Consider the following 21,379-nt stretch of genomic DNA (forward strand, 5'->3'; position numbering starts at 1 on the left):
CAGTAAGTTGTCTAAGTAACACAATTTAAAGAGTACAGAGTAGTACCTTTACCACCCAGCTGCACAAAATCCAGTTTCTTCAGGTTCCTCATCGTGAACTTTCTTTTAAAGTGTGAACACCTATATTTCCAAGTTCTATTCCAAGGCCATTCAAAACCAGTGTGTCTAAAACTCATCTTCTTCCCCAAAAAACTACCAATTTGCTCCTGTATTGACTGTCTCCTAAGTGTCTTTGAAGTGGACCTTCTCTCCAGCTCTGCTCTATTGCTTTTAAATCATTCTTTTCAACTGCATCAGCTGGGCTCCCAGCCTTTAGTCTCAGCTGCCCCCACTTTACCTTTCATAAGGCCGCCAGACTGAACTTCCTGAAATGTAAATCTGATCGCGTCATCCTCTGCCTTGCAATCTTTCAGGGGCCCCTCATCATCTAGGGCAGTGATATCCACACCTGATGAATCATTAGAATCACTGTGGAGTTGTTAAAATGGATAGATTTTAGGGTATGACAACATACTGAGTCAGAATATCTGATACACACGTATATACACACACACATATGCACACATAGGTATACACACGCACACATCTATACTTTTAAAGCTCCATAGATTTGGAGACCACTATCCTACACTGGTGAATGGAAACAAGGCCCTTCATCATCGGATTTGAATCTGTAACTCCTCATGTTAACTGAAGTTCCTTTAACCCACTGAAGTCTCTCCCACTTTGAATTCTTTGCACGTGCCTGGCATAACTTTCCTTCCTTTTCCTAATCTACTAGAAGCACCCCTACTTCTCAAGACTCAGGTGATTTTTCTCAGAATTTATGGCTGATGCTCTCAAAATTAGCCACTCCTTTCTTTTCTGCTCTCAAAGTATCTTGTGCATACTCCGATACATCCGTTAACTATGGAGCTGTTTTACCATCACTTCCCCAACAGACTGCGAGCTGCTTGAGGGTAGAAAGTATGTCTTGGAGCTTTGGCATGGTGTTTCTTCCTTCCTCTCCATCCCTTTTCTCTCCATACTCCTGGATGTTGTAACATGATTGGTGTATAGAAATTACAGAATAAGTGTTCCTAGAAGCATAGGGAGGAAGGAAAAATGATGGATAGAGAAGGAAAAATGATGGATAGAGATACTCTTGAGATGACGCCTTGGAAGATAGTGAATTACTAAGTTAGTTCTTCTGCTGATAGAGGAACCCGTAGCACTTGGACCTTGGACAGAGCGAAGAATAAGATTAGTTTGGAAGGTATTTAGGAAATGGAGAGGTTTTATTTGAGGGACATAAGGTTGAAATGAGATTTTGGATTTACAACCAAAAAAACAACCTCAAATTAATGGATTTCACAATTTTATATATACACTTAAATATATCTATATATTTTTAATAGGGAAAACAGAATGAAGTGGGTGACTATTTCTCCAAGTAAGATAATAAAAAACAAAATCTATTATCTACCACCATTGTATTTTCATAAAGGCTATTTGTATATCCCCCAAAAGTAGGAAAGGTAAATATCATATTGAAGAACTATTTTTGAATAAGTATAGTTGTGTAAAACATACGTAAATATTATCTTTCTTTTTCTTTTTTTTCTTCAGACAAGAGAAAAACTTCATAGATCAGGAATGATCTCCAGACAAGATTTTGGGAGAGGCAGAAAAACTTTCAAAACTTCCTTTATATCCAAAGCAGGGATCTGACATTATCTCCTCAAGGTGAAATAACTTTGAATGGCCTGACATTAGCACAATGGCTTTCTTTTTGATCTGTCTGTAGTTCCAACTAATTACTTGAAAATACCTTCGCTATTTCCCTGCATCTTTCTACCTATATTATTTTATGACAGTCTAATAAGAACTCAGCCTTCCCCACTGACCATATGTAAAATTAGATAAATTGTAATATTCTAACGGAAATACTAACTTTATGTCAAAAATTCAGGGTAGAGTTTTGGTGTTATGTAAGATCAAAGAGAAAATAAGACACATATACAAGGAAATTTACCTTCTGGCTTGTTTTGTTAGAGGATTATGGGTTCTCATGTGACAGGAGGGAGCTAAACTGGGAGGAGAAGAAAGGAAACCATAATGTTGGGTCTTATAAACTCAGTGCAAAGTTTCCCTTCTCTGAATCTGGCTACAGCTGAAGTCAGATAATGTACCCATAAAATTTCTCAAGTTTCTGTAAACAAATATGTCAGTTAGGGGTTGCTTTTGACCACATGTAACAAGAACCTAACCACAGTGACAAGATGTCCAGAGGTAAGCTGGACAGTTCAAGTCTGTTCAAATCTCCCATTGGGATTTGTTCCACAAGCTCCCACTTACATTCCAGGGGTGAAGGGACCAATAGAGAGGAAAAAGTGATGCCTGGATCAGGAAAGGCAAAAGTTATCCCCAGATCTTCCAATGATTCATTTTTGCATCCCATGGTCCAGAACAGTGTCAAATGGCCATCCGTGGATACAAAAGAATCCATGAAATGAAAATGTTTGCTTTGGCAATCACTGCCCTTTATGCTGTTAGTAAGAATGAAGGGGAAAAGGGCATAGACACCTAGCAAGGTCTCCCACAGCAACCTATAGTCTTATGTTTTTTTTTTTTTTTTTCCTTAAAAGCCCAAAGAATTTCTAAAGCAGGAATATAACTCTGCACTTTGACATGAGTGAGATGTGTGCCTTACATCCAGAGTGTCATCAAACAGGGTATACTTCTTATTCTCTTTTCTAGGTTTGCTACATTAGCTATAATAATTTAGGGTAAAAATCTCCACCTCTCAAGGGTCATATCTGACCTTTCCCCCTTGTTCCCTTTATGTTTAGCCAACTGTCATACTTGGTAATTTTTCTCTTTCCTATTGCTTCTCCCCACTACTCCCGCTCATCTTTTATTTCCCAATAGCTATTATGCTATGTAGGTGCTTATCTCTTTTTTACAAAGTTCTCTTGTCTGAACTGTCAACATCCCCTCTTGCCCCTCCCTAGCCCCCCTTTACATTTCAGTTAGAGTCAATCTTCTTAAACTTTGGCCTTCATTATACTCTATATCTTTTCAAAATCTTTGATTGTTTTCTATTGCCTATCAGCTAGATGAGTCACCATGAAACCAACTGCTTGATGAATTTAATTGAGACTGGTCCCTGTAAAACACCAACATTCCCTCCATCTGCCAATGCTTCTTCAAGATTGAATCAAAATGTTTATCGTGAAGCCTTTTCTAATGCGCCCAGACAGAAGATATCACTTCTTCCCCAATGTCCCCACAGCACTTTGTGGATAGCTCTGCTTTCTAGCTTATTACCTTTCACGGTTAATAGTCATTGGCTTGTCTTCTCTCAAATGCAAGGATTATTTATTGTATTCCTCAGGGGACATGGAGGAGACTCTGCCATGCAGTAGGTGTCCAATAAATGTCTGTATGACTGACTATATGAATATAGTGATTATTGAGTTCCTCTGGCTAAATAACAGAAATGAAGGTTATCCCAGTATAAATGCTAGGCATATGCATGGCAACACACACACACATACACAAAATCTCTGAGATGAAAAAAAGAGAGTAAGAACATATTTTATCACCCAATGTCTCTGACTATGGCTTAGATCCCCAATTTAATTTCCTCTCTGAATTTCAATATTTTGCTTAAAAGGAATTTTCTAGTTTGTTTGTTGAATGCTCACCTGTAATTGTTATTCTTTGCCCCATGTTTACCTATTGGGGCATAAATCACCCCTGATGCTCACCCACACTGATTAACCTCCATCAAGGCAAATAGCACTAAAGAGGCTCTCATAGAACTTGGAATTCATAAAAATAATAATAGTAAAAATAACCCCAATACTATTACTAGGCGTTATGTTAAGGACTTAACATAGATTGTTTCATTTGATTTTCAATAAACCCTATGAAGTAGGTATCATTACCCATTTTACTGATGAGAAAACTGCTCTTAATAGAACTAAGTAATTTTTTCAAGATTATTGTCACTCTGATGGCAAAGCTGATGCTGCTAACCACTATGTTTATGTCTTAAATGGTTTCAATGGAAAAAAAAATAAGGGTTAATCGGGTCTAAGAAAATTGTGTTTTGAGATAAAGAATCACCATATTTACCTAAAAAGTAATCAAGGTCTGCATAAACCCGACGATGAGAGTGTAGCATCAGTAAGGTCTTGTCCAATATCCTTAGTGAAGAGTGAGGTAAACTCTTGCAGTTATGGCTGATTAAGTCATGGTATCAGCTCTTGACTTTCCCTTCTGTTTCTTCATTCTCTTCTTTTCAATGTCCAATGTCCCTCCCTCTAAAATGATTTCCTCTACCTTTGCTTTTACACAGCAGCTGTTTTGCTGCTGCAGTTTTCAGGTTGAGTACCCTTTTCTGGAACAGTTCACCTTTGTTCACCTTGTTGTGCTACTCTCTGCATTTTCTCGCAAGCTCTTTATTTTTGGCTTTCTGAGTTTCTAAGATAGTATTTTTCAAAACAAATTTTTTGATTGACACCTACAGTAAGAACTACAGACACACCCATACACACACACACAAAATACTTGAAACATAACCTACTACTAAATCCACCTGCAATGCTTTCCAGTCTATGAAAGCATGGGTCCACGACTGTACTCAAATAGGGAAAAGTTAATGTAAAGTACACAAAATAGTTAAAATATTAATACAGAAAAGCTAAATAAAATGGTGTGTGTGGACTGTTTCTTCTACTGAACGTAGAGTGTCAATTCATATTTGCCTCTATTTTCCAAGTAGAGAAGATTAAATGTAGAGAATTGTAAGTGAAATCATACCAAAAACACGAATCAACTAATCAACACAGGTGGTAAGGCATTATAATCAGTTCAAAAGAAGCTCCAATAATTTGTGCAAGAAAGAGGATTAGCCGAGTGTCCTAATAGGAAATTTGACTGCATAGATTCAATTCCTTATTTCTTGGGAGATAACAATCTCTAAATGATCCTATAGCTTATAGTAAGATATTAAAATGGTATACCTAAGCTTTCAATAATGTCAGCACATATCAATTTAAGAAAAGCATTGAGCTATGGGAAATTATAACCTATGTGAAAGACTTAGACTTTAAAGAATTCCATTGATGTAAAAGAAAAGTATGATTATTAAATTATTGGCCAACTGATGGCACTGGTTCAAATTTGAATCATTTAGGTCAGAGTAGCTCACTCTTGTGCCCCAAAGTTCAGATAGTCAAAAACACAGACCCTGTAACCTCAGCTAGTTGAGAGAAAATTCTCTAATTTTTAAAAGGAATTACACACTATTAAAGTAATCTTAGAAAGATATGAAGCAAAATATAGAAATATTATTTTAAATTAATAATATTTGTTACAACCTTAATTTTTTAAAAGAAATTTTGACTCATAGTGAGAATTTCTGTCTGGTTTTAAAGAACTGAAACTTATTAGATGGGATTTTATTGAAATGTTTAGAAGAATTTGACTAAGATTCTAATCAATGTTTAAATGGTTGGATCTGATTTATTAAATTTACAAGTTTGGCTTACTAGCTGTTTAAATGGTGTACAAATGTTTAGAGAAATTGCATTTGTTAGAGTGGTATATTTAATAAATTGGGCATTAAACCAAGAATAAATAGCAGTGAACATTATATTTTATGCACCAAAGTTTCTTTGGCAGAAAAAATTTAGAAATGCCTAATATGGTGCTACACACATGCAAGTTGCCCAAGAGTTTTTTTTTTTTACAAAGTTTCCTGGCTTTCTCATGTAATTTTTATTTCATTTTCAATCCCATATTTTATTTTCACACATCAATAACTGCCCCAGATGTGGTTTCTATGTCTTCACCGAGCCCCTGCTACTATTCATACTAAACTGAGGATACTCTAAGAATAATAAAGGAATTATAGGTCAAGCTTAACTTTGAGACAACCTAGCAGCTCCACCAAACTTTCTTAGGGATATTTTAGCAAGTCATGTTGAAATTAACCTAAGGTCTCACACAATTAAAAATTCTTGGGTCTTCCACTGTGCTTCCTAAGTTGAGGAACTGCACACTGTTTATGCAATTGTCTATGACCATGTTCTGCTGTAATCATCACAGCTCTAAACTCTTCAGATTAAGTACTAATTATATACTGAAAATACAGGAACACTTGCAGGGTGGAAATTCCCATTAGGATCACTTAATCTGGCTGTGGTGATGGCAGCAAGCAGTTGAAGCAATGGAAAAAAGGAGGTCTCAGATTTTTCTGTGGTCATATGAGAATGCAGGTAATTGCATTTTGCTCTATGTTAAGGATAGCTGCTTTGCCCACTATTGCTTCAACCTGCCGTTGTAAATCTGAGACTGGAGAGTTCCTTAATTATTTGGCTGGCCACTGATCTGGACCACGCATCCTCGACACCTTGTGTATTTTAGACAAGTGAACACATAGTTTGACACAGATTGCTATTCTGACTTTCGGTTTGTTCCATATCTTGTGGAAGTAAGTTATAAAATATCAAAGACAGGTAACACGCTAATTTATTATCTTGACTTTGGAGAGCAGCGGTCTAGCCTCACCTCATCACAGCATGTTTATCCTGCTGCAGACAACTGCAGGTTTCTACTCATACTCTCGTCTATGCTGACTGCCTCTTGTTCCTGAGACTGCTCTACTAGGGATCCTCTATTATTCCTGGCTCTGTGGCCTCAAATAAATTTCTTAAAGGTTGAAAGAAGGAGCTCCTAAGTGGATTGCACGTAGGAAAATATGATCACTCTTATTTCTAATTTTCATTTGTAAAGGTGGCATTAACTCTGAAATGTTTGGAATTTTTGCTCAAGCACAGATTACTTCTAGTTTTTGGCTAGAACATAATAATAGTGATGATGATGATGATGATGATGATAATGATATTAATAAGAATGAAAACTCTCTGAGAGATAGATCCAGAGTCAGAAAACTTATGTTTAAATCTCACTATTTAGCTGTATGACCTTGGACAAGTTAAGTAAGCTCTCTCTACTTTTATTTAAGATCTGCAAGACGGGGTTAATAGAACCTACGTTAGGAGGCTGTTGTGGAAATTACCTGGGCAATGAAAACATCTCATACTACTACTTATACTACTTACTGAACACTTACCATACATACTACATGGTAAGTGTTCAGTGAGTGTTACCTTTTGTTAGACACTACTGATGATGAGGAATATGATGTTACATGTTACAAATGGACAGTTTCATTTCATGTGATTCAAAATCTTTTGCAGAAGCAGGGTTAAAAGAGATTTGGATAATCTATTACCTGCATGCCTCTTGCTCCCACCTTTCTTTGTACTGTGTCCGTTAAATTTGGTATAGTTAACGATGACCGCCTTGCCAATAAAGCCAAAATATTCTGCAATATGCTCCGCTATGCCAATTTCGTGAGTATTCAGCTCCTCAGCCCAGAATACCCATTGTGTAAAAAGTGCAATGAATTCCAGTTCACTTTTGATTGCAATGATCTGAACCAAACACGAAACCTACTTGATCCAAGATGATCTGGGCTTTACAGTGTTGTGCGTTACGTGATCTGCACGCTGAAAACAGGAGTATCTTTGAATTTCCTTTTCAGAAAACAGAATTCTTTTAATTAACATTTTAAAAAATTTCAGTATGTGTAATTGTTAACACCTGCTGTGTGTTGCCAACAGATGTTTCTTACTTACCTAAGGGAACTGTTGTAATTATTCTATAAGCTTAGTGAAATGGCATTTACCAAGATAGTTGGGAAACTTTTGTTGGTGACTTTGCATCTAATACTTGGCATTTCTCATAATCTTGTCCCCTATCACTGCCAGTCCCCACATCTCCTCCCAACCTGGCCCACCAAAGGCAAAAAAGTCCTTCTGGGAGGGTACCAAAATGTTTCAAAACTGGTCATGCATATTTTAGTCTTTGTGAAAAGTTCCTGAAATTATGTGTATTCTAAAACATTGGAACATTTACTTTTGTTTAGCAGCTAATCCTTCTAATGTTTAACATGGAAATCTTACATCTTGATTATAAATGTAAAAAGTATACTTTTTAGAAAGGTAATACCCTTCCAATAGCTTGACTTCAAAAGAAGCTACAGCAAAAATGAGATTTTTCTTGAGTTTTTCCCTGACCATTTATAAGGTTTTATAAGCAGTAGATATTCAGAATTCTTCATTTATGATACTAATCACACAATTACCTACAGGCACATGTTAAATATGACACTGGTTTCGGCCAAATAATGGGCGAACTGCAAACAATGAACAAAGAGAGGCAGCTCCATTTATAACGGCTGTTTCAACAGAGCGCTACTGTAATCACAGCGATCTGAGGGTGACTCATTAATTAATTGATGTTCTTTTTTATTATGTGCTATTGAGTTAATGAGTAACTTGTGTGAGATAATTCTCTGAACACATTGATTACTTGAGATATTTTCTGGGGCTTTCATACCAATGACACGCCGAATAGGTGGAAGACGGTATTTGCTTTTGTGTGCTTGTTATTCGTAGGTTTGAGCTGAGTACAAACCAGTGCGAAGACTTCCTAAAGTTATCTGACACGCAAAGTATCCTAGGTCGGCCTCACAAGGAGGCTGAGTGCTCAGGGCAAGGCCTGTCACATAGTAGGTACTTAATAAATGTCATGTGAAATAATAGCTGTATTAAAATTTTGCTTCCTATTACCTTACATTGCATTAAAATCACATTTAGGAAATATCTGTAATGGCATTTTTAAGAAAAAGTAATAATCAAAGGGCTTTTGGCAAAATTGTATTCTGTGTTAATGACCTATTACAATAAACATGTACCTTGTTTCTGCAGCTTAGTTAAGCGAACACTAAATATGTTTGGCCAGTATCATTTCTATGAAATTGTTTAAGGGACTATCCAGAGAGTGGTTTGCCTAAAGTGATAGTTAAAAAGAAATCACTTGCGTAGGGTGTGTTTTACCACAGATGTAATTTTTAGCACTGGTTCAGTGAAGGAACAACATTCTTCCTGAAAATGTAGGATTTAGTTGAGTTTTTTGTTTTAATTCATTATGCAGGAACCAGGAAATTGGAAATTTAGTCTGACAAGAGCAACACGGTTGCTTCCAGAAAGATCCCTTAAAATTTGTATAAATGTACAAAATTATACCCAGCAATTGCTACCTTCATTTTTGACAGTTTTGTTTTCCCCACAAAAGTAAATAGCAACAAACTACCTAGCTCAGAGATCCTAAATATAATATTTGGAGAATGCATTTGAGGTACTTTGTCTGCTTATGATTTACCTTTTGAAAGTAAATGTCCTTACACACTTTTCCTTTTTCATAGTATGCTTTCCAGATATCATCTTAGATTTTGCCCATTAAGTGCAATCAAATAGTGTAATACCCCTTTTATTAAAAACATAAATCCGAATATTAAAGAAATGAATGAAAGAATCCAGCAGATATTTATTAAGCAAGATGAAAGTGAAATTACAAACACAGGTCAGCTTTTAAACTCAGCCAGCACTCTAGTGGAGTGGAAGTGCCTGGTCCTTCATCATAGGCAGCCTATATGAGATGCGTGTTGGAAAGGGAGTTTTCGCTGCGTATGAAATCAATGCTCCATCGGAGATGTTCTACTGGAGGCTTCAGATAACAAGCTAAGTGACGTCAGGGCTACACAACACAAAGGGGAAAGTTGACAACAATTCAGGGACTTTGAGTAGTCAAGACAATTAGCTTAGTACTTCAGTCAAAAATGCTACTATTTATGGGCAATTAGCTGTAAAATGGCCTATTTCTGTCTTGTTCCACCATTTTATGGAGACTAAAGATAATCTAAGGAGATTAAGGCTTTAATCTTTAATCCAGGTGAGTAATTTTGTTTGTAGTAAAAAGCATAAGAATTAATTCCCAAAGGATTAAGCAAAAGAACTTGTTGGTCTTTGGGTGGCAGGGATAATTGAACAGCTTCAAGAAGCTGAGAGAAGTTTGTTCCCAATTTACAAGAATTTTGACATATTGATAAGCATATGCAAAACCATTTAAATCTAAAAAAGATGATGCAAAAAGATACTGACAATTACATTTTTACATCCACATGAATTTCAAACAACTCTTAATGGGGATTAGCAGGGATGTGTTAGGAAAACCACTTCTTACATATCTCCCCCACCTTCCTCCCATTTGTTCTGTTTTGCTTTTTTTTGGTTTTGGCTATGCAAGTCTTTTCATGAAATAAATGTAAGGCTCAAAGGCTAAAATCATATCAATAGTTATTTTGTGGGCCTCAAACTGTTATTTTTGAAACTCTTTTTTGGGGGTATATCTCAAATTTGGAGGACATGTGACTTGAACACTCAACCATGAAGCATCTGTAAAAATACATATCGTTCACTTTTCACAGAACCGTTTTCTTAAAAATGAGAGGCAATGTCCAGATTCACATGCATGTTCATAGTAAAGCTTTGTTTGAAAACAACTCAAATCCACACCAGCATGTTTTTTCAGTTTAATATTTTGGCCCCAAACCAAGAATTCAGGTATCACATTTAATTTTTATCTGCAATGCATATTCGGCAGGACAAAGTATGTATGCAAGTAACACTGGGAAATATTGTTTCCTATACAAGTGATCAAGAAAAAAGAAGAAAAGAAAAAAGGAAGCCCACAGCACTAAAAGTTGCTCTAGTAAAAATATGCTTCATTGTGCCTGTTGAGGAATCAGATCTGCTGAAAAGTAGTTTTGAGTACAGGGAACAGAAGCAATGAAGCAAAGTGTGAGCAACCCCAAAGAAGGGAACACAGTCGCAACTTTATTTCCTTAATTGTAATTGAAATAATCAGTCTCCAAAATTTTTGTTTCTAGAAACCTTTCTTTTTTATCAGCTATCATGTAGATAAGGGAATAATCTTTCACCTTTAAAAAATGGAATGACAGATTTCAGCCCAAGTGTGATAAATTCTGAGCGGGTAATTACTTAGAGAAAGCAATGAGAGTAAGACACATCAAACTTTTAAAGTGTTCACTTTTGAACATTAAAATAAGTGGCAGGTAAATACAGAAAAATATATAATCACCAGTTCTCAGCTTTTTATCAATCCCTTTGTTTCTCTTCTTCTAGAAGATTCTGTGAGCACTATGTTGCTCTGATCAAAAGTGACTTCACTCCTCAAATATGATCATAGATTCAACGTGCATTATCATGGTTTCAGTAGATTCGCATTCAAAACCTTTTGGTGCCAGAAATGTATCAAATCATAAAGTTATTATATGCTTACCTCTTATGGAGAGATCTGGGCAAAATTTGTACAAGAAATTTATCATTTTAAAATTATCTCATAATTGTGGTAACACTTTTTTAAAGTAACCCTTTGGAAAATTTTTACATGATACCCAAAGGCACTAGCTCACATAAGCGGTGAATGGCTGAAGGAAACAAAACAAAGCCATTTACTAGGTAAAGAGCACACACAAAAAAAGGGTATTAAAAGGATAACTGTTAAGCTTTAAAGTTATTCTAAAAATGGCACTTTTCACGTTGGTAAAAAATGAAAGTGCTTTAAGATGAAATTTTTATGCATTTTTTTAAAGCTGATCTTTAACCCCCTGAAAATAGGGGGTGATAATGAGAACACTGATAGACTCTAAATCATTGTGGCAATAAGTGGATGTTGCTAAAATGCTTTGTGTGTCCTTCTTTTTCAGTATTTTTAATGTTGATAGACTTGCTTTATATGTGTATCATTAGTGAGATTTGCTCTTCAATTCTTTACTAGAAAGTTACAGCTCATTTAAAATAGCTGGTAGATACAGAAAGCATAAATATACCGTAAGTTTAAACACTGATTGTACTAAATGCAACAATACAAAGAAGCAAACAGAACACAAATGGTAACACAATAAAACTGTATTACATTTGTGCTTCAAATATTACAATACATTATATACAATAGTCCAAAATAAACATCTCATGCCAAGTGACACAAAAAAACAAATAGCAAGCAAAAAAATCCAGCAATATGTACATTACTTTTTTCTTTTATAATAAACATTCAACTCTGAACTGGGGCAATTTCACTACATACAGATGCAGTCCGCCTTTTATTCCATATAACCATCCTGCTTTCCTATATCTACGCTATTCAGTTGGTTCCTGTGTCAATTCTTATATACACGTGGAGCAAAAAAGATAAAAGAATGGAGTGCTTTGTATTCTTAATGGGGTGATGTTGATAGATCAGCGAACCTGGGGTGCATAACCTTCTTTCATTAAACCTTCCTCGTAGTCCGTCTGGCAAAGGATCATGTTATTCTTTAGGAAAAATTTGTCTCCAACACAAAATCTGAAAATATTTACAAAAATAAAATGGTTAAGATGACTTCACTCAGATCTATAGATTTGAAGATTTCTTTTCCTAATCATCATTTCATTATTTCAATTTATGGTAATTCCCTGAGTTTGAAAGTTTGGCTTAGAAAGTTGCCTTGTTGTCAAAATTAAACCATTCTGGTCATTTAAGGAAATGCTACACACAAAATTTGAAATCCTACTTTTATATATAAAACTCATAAGAACATTGAGGAAAACACCTTGGGCAGCAAAGGTGATTTTTTTTTTTACCATATTGGAAAGAAAAAAAGAACTGATCTATATTTACATTGATTAAAACAATGATAATAATATTTCACGGCAGTGATTATGGAAGCTTTCATCATTCCCCTTTTATCCATTTTATAAAAAAAGTAAAAGGCATTAAAATGAATCAAATGATTAGAAAATAGCCCATTTTAGAGCTTCTCACTTAAAGCTTCCTTTTACTCTGTTATTAAAATGTGATTAAATTCTCGTAATTTGGAAGTAATTGTTCTGAAGTGAAAGTTATTTTAGCATCAGACTCAGATGCTGGGCCATATTCCTTTGTCTGTGGCAAGTTCACCAACTATGAAGTAGTAAATGTATTTCTTAGAGTACTTCCAATTAAACCAAAAGGAGTAACCTGATGAACTTCTTAATATTGATGTGATAAATAAACTAGTTTCCAGTAGCTAATTATGTATTTTATTCTATAAAGCATTGTTTAATGTGCAAGATTGTAATGTTTTTAATAAGTCCTCTTTTTGTATAATTTCCCAGTGGTGACGCTTTGGACACAATTAAGGTCAGAAAAAATGCTTGTGCTGTTTCCGGTACATTTAACAATAAAGTAACTCTGGGGAGATTTGTATATATTTTTAATTGTAACAATTTAACCTTCAAACAGCAGTGTCTGGTAGAGTTGACCCAGTAAAACTACTTGTAATTATATAAGTCGACCTCACTGACCTTTGATAGTAGTCTCTCTTTATCATATAGTCAATTTCAAATGATGTTCAAGCAGAAATCTTAGTGGATAGATTAAATTGTGTCATGAAAGCCACCCTTTAATGTTTTGTGAAGTTGAAGGTTTAAATGAGGAGCAGTTGGGCTGATTTACATTTGCAAAGATTGGAATGCTAGACAAACAGCGAACCTATTTATTTTCCAACTGGGTAGCTTTGGAAATTTATCCTTATTCTAGCTAAGTAGATAGAGGGGAAAATAGTGTAATAAAAAAAGTAGTTTGAAAAGAATTAGCTTTCCTTTTAAAGGAAGATTGGTCTGTTTATTTGTGGAATTTACTTTTTTTTCCCCAGGATTACTGCCTGCTGATGATGCTGATTGAAAGTACAGACTACGCCCTGATCTTGAAATCCTGCAGTTGTTTGTGGTCAAGGCTATTGGATACAATGAACATTCAAGTTTGGACTTTAAGTATATCTTCTTTTTATTAGTTGCAAACTATAAACTTGAAATATTGTGCTTAAAAAGTAGTGTTTGAATAAACCAGTTTTTGTAGATTATCCTGATCATTAAGATACGTTGAATAAAAGGAAATATTTCTTTTGTTGGGCAGGGGTAAGTAGCCAAATTAGATACTTATCTTTTATGTGAGATTATATAAAGTAGCATGCAGAATATATTTGATTACTGTTCAAATTTTTCACTTTATATTAATGTTGAAATTAATTTGAACTGACTAATAAGCTAATAATAAAATATCTATCAAAAATAAATAATTTTAATAAAATACTCTCGTGTTCCAGCTGATGTTATTGAATCTTATTTTCCCCTAAAAACCGACTAAACTGGAAGTACTTTTTCAACTCCATACTGTCTAAAATTTTGCTTTAATTTGTTAACAAGCCTCCAAATTCTATTTGCTATCAAATAAAAACGTGTTTTGTTTTTGTTTTTTTTTTGTCATGTTGTGTCATGTCATCCTTACCTTCAGGGGCCTTGAAATTTAGGTAATTTCTATTTGTAGATTAATACAATCGGAGTAATTATAGTGAGAAAAGCACTGAGCCAAGAGCCTGGGGATTTGGTCCTGAGTCCTGTGGCTCTCACCTACTCAATGCAAGATATAGGGTGTATTTCATACTCTCTCTGAGTCAGTTCTCTGTGGGTAAGATAAAACAACTACATCACTGGATGGTAGGAATGTTAAAATAAGAAGTATATGAAAGGCAGAGAGACATTTGCAATGAATAGGGTTCAAATTCCAACCTTCCATTCACAATATTGAAAATGAAACTTCAGGATTTTTATCTTTAACATCAGTAAGTTCTGTAAGTTGGCAGTAAAGAGTAGAAATGTAATATGTAAAGCCTTCCCTCAATGTTTGGAATGTAGGTAATTAAAATAATCACCTTTTATAAATTACTTACCATGTGCTAAGGCTAAGCATGTATATACAGTGATCACATTTATTCCTTAAATCCAACTGAGAAAGTAAATATTAACATTGTCTTTTTCAGATGAAAAACCTAACACTTCCTCCCAGAATTTTAAAAACCTGCCCAAGATTCCATAGCTAGAATGTGTATGGTAGAGGAAGGAAAAGCACCCTGGTCTCTTTGGATTCAAGATCCATGCTTTTACAATTCACAACAGCCAAGACATGGAAACCTAACTGTGCTTTCACAGATGAATGGATAAAGATGTGGTGCATACACACACACACACACACACACACACACACACACACACACACACAGTGGAATACTACTCAGCCACAAAAAGAATGGAATAATGCCATTTGCAGCAATATGGATGGATGTAGAGATTTCTTTCTAATTTTAATTTTTTGTTCATTATGGATTTTTTTGCATCAATTTTTTAATTAATTAATTTTGGCCATGCCGCATGGCTTGTGGGATCTTAGTTCCCTGACCAGGGATCAAACCTGTGCCCCCAGCAGAGGAAGCATGGAGTCTTAACCACTGGACTGCCAGGGAAGTCCCAAAAGATTTTCATACTAAGGGAAGTACGTCTAAAAGAGAAAGACAAATACCATATGATATCACTTACATGTGGAATCTAAAATGTGACACAAATGAACTTATCTACGAAACAGAAACAGATTCACAGACATAGAGAACAGACTTGTGGTTCCCAAGGAGGAGGGAGGGGTAGGGAGGGATGGATTGGGAGTTTGGGATTAGCAGGTGCAAACTATTATATATACAATGGATAAACAACAAGGTCCTACTGTATAGCACAGGGAAACATATTCAGTATCCTGTGATAAACCATAACGGAAAAGAATATAAGAAAGAATATATATATAGTATAACTGAATCACTCCGCTGTACAGCAGAAATCAACACATTGTAAATCAACTATACTTCAATTTAAAAAAAACAAATAAATGACTGAAAGCAATTAAAAAAAATCCATGCTTCTACCTGGAGGCGGTAAAGCATGAGGCTATGAAGTTATATAGGTTTTTTGTATTATTATTACTTCTTTACATAGCTTTTCAAAAGAGAGCCTATTATTCAATGAGATGTTTGCAATATAAATGGAATTCATCTAAAATATTCCTACCTGAGATATGTTGATACTAATATGTTGTCAACTGGATAAAGTACCTTTTATGTGCATATCAATTTATACTTAAAGGTCAAAATGAAACAGAACGTAGGTGAGGAATGTCACACACATATAACTTAAACAAAACAGCTTTGAAAGCTATAGTTAAGAACAGATTATGATTGCTTTGCAATTAGGATTGATATCTTCCTTTAAAATGTCCTACACATAAACATGAAGAAATTAGAGGAATAGCAATGCAGATATCGGACACCTAACAAAATGATCTATAACTGTGATTTTGTAAGAAAGGCTAATTTCCAATGTTCTATAACCAGGTCCTGATGAGATTTAGCATTTCAGAAAAATATTATAAAAATAGTGATGGCCAGAGGATAACGTATGTATATATAGTAATAGGTCAGGCTAAAATTCTTGAAAATAAACTGATAATCTTCCTTATAAATTAATCTTAATCGCTTGTGATATAGTCAGTTCAATTAATTCTGCCATCATTAAAAAAATATGTTAAGGAATAAAAAGATGCCCAATCAGATTATTAAGCCACCTAATCTAAATGTTTTAGAGTTAATCATAGATTTAATTTCCAGATATTTTGGAGTAACTCTAGTTGAATTCATATGGTCTTAGAGACTTGAAAAGTATGGACAATAATTAAGAAACCATCACTATCAAATACAGGGCTTAGAGTAGTTTTGAGCAGGTTATCAAATGCCTCTTCTAGGAAGCTTTCATTTGTGATATCCTCTTTAAGAATGAAAATGTTAACTTAGTCATCTTATTTCTCTAACATTAGTGACTGCCAATTATAATTAATTTCCATTTCCACAGCACTTTAAAAAGAAAGGGGATCCATTCCATATTTCCAATGTCTCTACTGTTCTATTTAGCATCCTCAGTCACTAAAAGATGGAGATTTTGATACTGTACTGTGTTTTCAGTAAGAAGTGCAGGTTATATACTCATTGTACACCTGTGAACAAATTTACTGTCTTTTCCCAGTGACAGCCCAGTTGTCATCACACAATGCATTCCGAACAATCTTTTCTGTACCAAGTTTCACTACCCACACCACAAATCCTATTATCAATTATTTAGCATCCACCTTTTTTTTAACTCCACTATATCTACTCCCATTTATACCCACTTTGTCAGAAAAGCAAATCGTCATCTCGAAACAGGTCAGGGTCCTCATACTGGCTCTGAATCCAGAGATTAAATCCAGACTGCCTGGGTTCAAATTTTGAATCTACCCTTTCTATCTGTGTAATCTTGGGCAAGTCATTTAGATTTTCTATACTTCAGTTTCCTCACCTGTAAAATGAGGCTAATACTAGTACCTACTTCTGGGTTATTTTGAGTATTAAATGAGTTAGCACATGTAAAACAGAACAATGTCTGGTGTGTGATCAGCACTGTATAAAAATTTGCTCTCATGATTATTTGCTAACAACAATCTTCTCACCTTTGCTTAGCTATTCCCTAGCCAGGGATATTTCTCCCTTTTTTCCATTTACGTAAATTCTAAAAATTCTTTTTTTAAGGGAATATAAGAGTACGGGAGTAAGAGGTACAAACTATTAGGTATAAAATAAGCTATACGGCTATACTGTACAACACGGGGAACATAGCCAATGTTTTACAATAACTATAAATGGAGTAGAACCTTTAAAAGTTGTGGATATTATACCCCTGTAACATATAATATTGTACAGCAACTATACTTCAATCAATCAATCAAAATTCTGTAGTTTCCATTCCCTCCATCAGTATTCCTTGACCCCGTCAACTTATTCTGATCTTTCCCAAAGCACTTATTTATTGGTGTATCATTTACTTTGGCATTTCAAATTTTCTCATGAATGTGTAACAGGTTTCCCACTCTGGGCAGCAGTGCTGAGGTAAATGACCATGAGTAAATTTTCTTTTGAACCCTCTGAAATACCACCGTAACCTGTACTACCACTTGAAGTGGGTGGGCCATAAATGTTGGTTAAGAAAGACTTATTCCAGAACTGAATAGCCTTAAAGAACAAAGATACTTTTGATGAATAATTTAAATTTGGACTCATGTTGACTTTAGCTCACTGATTTCCTACCTTTACAATTTCCTCTCTCTACCCCATATTCCTCCACATCCCTACAAAACTCCCTCTCTAATCTCTGAGCACACTGAGCCACTTTTCATTTCCGGAGCACATTACTTGCTTTCACACCTCCATGCCTTGCCTGCTTCTCCATCTGTCTGGAAAATCCTTTCCTCACTGCACCCAGCCTTCTTCACTTACTCCATGCCCCCACCAGACACACTTCTTACATCCTAACCAGTCCTAGAGAGTCCTTTAACACCCAGGACATCAACCCTTTGGTGCTTTCTTAAGACTTCAAGAAGCACAGACCTCTCTTCCCTCAGTATAGATCTGTTTAGAATCGATTACATTCTTCTCTTCTGTGAGTCTTTGATGTCATGTCTCTCCCTAAACTCTAGATACCCCTAAGAGAGAAACTGGATTTTATTCACCTCTGTTTCCACAGAGCCTAGCACAGTGCTTTTTTTCTTTAATGTTACACAGTTCTACATATTTGAGGCAATTTCATTACAAACAAGCATTTTTTCCCTTCTCTTATAAAACCATCATTTAGTTTCCTAGAATTTTCTAAGGGGGGGGGTTTACTCATCTTTAAGAAATTAACCTATTACTCAGAATTTTCCAATTCTGAATGAGATTCATGTTATCATACAAGATGTTCAAAATAACCTTTTTCAGGTCCTTTCAAAATAGATGAACTTTTAGATTTTAATTCAGGATTCACATTTTCAGCCTTTCCCTTTTAAAAAGGACAGAGAAGATCACCCATCTTGAAAGTTCATTGTTACTACTATCTTTTTTAAACATTCAGAAATGCTTTAGAACTTAATGATATTGTGATTAAAAGTTAAGATGAAATGACTTGCTAAATAAAATTATAAGCATTTATAAAATCATAATTTCAGGGGTCAAGAAAGTTTGCTTAAGGGAAAGTGCCTGTAAATTACCTACTGGCCTTGTGTGTCACTTGAAAAGGTGCAATACTAAGACAATGATTTGGCTACTATGAGTAGAGGCTCCTGAGGCAGATGGCTTTATTGGAGAGATTTCCCAAGCAGACGCCAAAGGATAAGGAGAGTCTCCTATATTGAAAACTTCTGGATTCAGAGTAACAAAATTTGTCTGCTTTGCTTGACTGATGAAGATTAGCTGACTTCTTGCATTAAAGAAGTTTGTCTTGTAGAGATGGAAGTGACAAGACAATAACTAAGTGTTAATTGTGCATAACCAGCACTAAAGATATTCAGTCCCATTATGGCATGTAATAAATGAAGCGCACACAGAAATATATTAGGTACTTTAATAATGATACTAGAACAGTATTCTGCAGCAATAAGAAAGTGAACAGTTTTAGAGTCAAAATTTAGGAGTGTTTGTCTTACTTGACTGAGTTCCACTGAGGAGACAGACGTAATTTTGAATGCAACTTTTTATTTCAATGGTGAGATAAAATTGATATACGATTTGTAAATAGCATTAACAACCTACAATTACTTTGCATCATAATAGAATTCAGGCTGGGTTTAGCACTTGAATGATGTTTTAATTTTCTGTGTAGAACACGGATAAAATAGGTAAGCCTGCCCTAATAGAAAAATGGACAAAAGGAATAAACAGGCAGTTCCCTAATAGAAGAAATATCAAAGGGTCACTAGTAATCAAATAAATGCTAATTAAAAATGATAATGAGATACCATCTTTCATCCCTCAAGGTGACAAGGATTTCTTTTAAAATAATAATTCCCAGTGTTGGAACTTATGTGAGGGAATGCATTGTTTTTTCTTTTCTGGTGTGAGAATAATTGGTATAACTTTTCCAGAGAGCATTTTGGCAATATATAATGTAAGCCTTTAAACTGTTATATGGTTTGTCTAATTAACTATGCTCCTGTGAATTTAGCCTGACACAGATTTGAGTATTTGTTTATAAAGTCCGCATTAGATTGATAATACTGATGCTATAAAAACTTGAAGAAACAACCTACACATCTGATGACAGAAGACTGATTTAATGATATATGAAGCTTTATGCATAAAACTGAACACAAGAAAGCTTAAAATGTCATAAAAGAATTTTTAAAGGCAGGGAAAAATGTACACTATATTAATGAAAATGTCCAAGTGACAAACATTAGGATTCTTCCTTGTTACTTTCCTTTAAGATGCTTAAATGTGGTTATAATATAAAGTATATGCTATATATCATTTGCCACATATGTATAGAAAAATGTATGGCTAGCCACATACCAAAATATTAAAATAACTTCTTTTAGAACAGTGAGACATGGGACAATGTTATTCTTTATCCCTTTCTATTTTCTAAATTTTCCTCTATAAGTATGTAATTGTTTATAAGTAGAAAAGCAGTAAACGTTATTGTTGCACAAAGATAACTCTATTGTTAGTAAATGCTATTAGTGGATGAAATGTGGTAAGTAAACAAAAATATTCTAAATTTACTACTAATATACCTTTAAAACATATACACATAGAGGCTCATGCATATTAATGAGTCTGCAAGGATGTGTGGACATTTGTGTTTTTGTATTCATATCCTTACAATAAAAAATATGTGCATTTGATAATTTACTTTTGGTTAAGTGTCACTACAGACTGAATCAACCTACTTTGATTCCAAACATCTATTGGGAAGACTCAAGATGTTGCAAGATGACTTCTTGAATTATTTCCTGGGTAAATTATACATTGTGAGGTATACAAGGCCAGATTCTGAACATCTACATTTAGCAGGAGATATCTTATGTAAAAACCAAGTTAGTGAAATATTATATGGTAAAAGTAAATTATAAATATCAAGGTAAAAGAACTAAATTTTGAGAATCTATTGTGTTCCTGGTACTTATAAATTCTTTCATTTAATTTTCAAAATCTGCAGGCTAGACGTTAGTGTCTCCATTTTAAGGATGTGCAAACCAAACTCAGAGAAATTAAGTGACTTATGCAAGACTGCACAGCTAGCATATGGTGGGGATGGAATCTGAATCCAGTTCTCACTGTAAACATCATACTCTTTCTACTACTCTATAGCACCTCGTAAGAAGATACTGCATTTAACTGCCAATTATAGTAACTGAGAACTTGACAAAACTAATATTTACTGAATATTTTCCATGTTCAGGTGTTTTCACACCTGTGCTGAATTTATTTTCATTAAAATCCATCAAGTGCAATAATTTTTGAAATGTATTTTAATGATATGTATATTTTAATACTCTAACATCCTCTGCATTTCTTACGTAAAACCGGTATGGTAGTATATAGCTCACACTAGAATTAAAAGTTATTATTTTTACTTTGGAAAAATGGAAGGAAGTCATAATACTTTGAGATGAGAGAGTTCTCTGAAATTGACTAATCCAGCTCCCTTAT

At 34.7% G+C, this 21,379-nt stretch overlaps 1 protein-coding gene across 5 annotated transcripts in view; it reads right to left on the minus strand.

Moving 5' to 3' along the window:
* Nucleotides 1-9,374: 9,374 nt before the first annotated feature.
* The window catches only part of LMO3 (LIM domain only 3), a 58,872-nt gene continuing 46,867 nt past the window's right edge, over nt 9,375-21,379 (minus strand). For all 5 annotated transcript variants that reach the window (XM_004281103.2, XM_033408159.2, XM_049695110.1 and 2 more), the window contains one exon: nt 9,375-12,327. In XM_004281103.2, the coding sequence (XP_004281151.1) occupies nt 12,222-12,327 (106 nt within the window). In that variant the 3' untranslated portion in view covers nt 9,375-12,221. The remainder of the gene's footprint in view (nt 12,328-21,379) is intronic.

This window comes from Orcinus orca, chromosome 11 (assembly GCF_937001465.1).
Source record: "Orcinus orca chromosome 11, mOrcOrc1.1, whole genome shotgun sequence".
Classification (NCBI taxonomy): Eukaryota; Metazoa; Chordata; class Mammalia; order Artiodactyla; family Delphinidae; genus Orcinus; species Orcinus orca.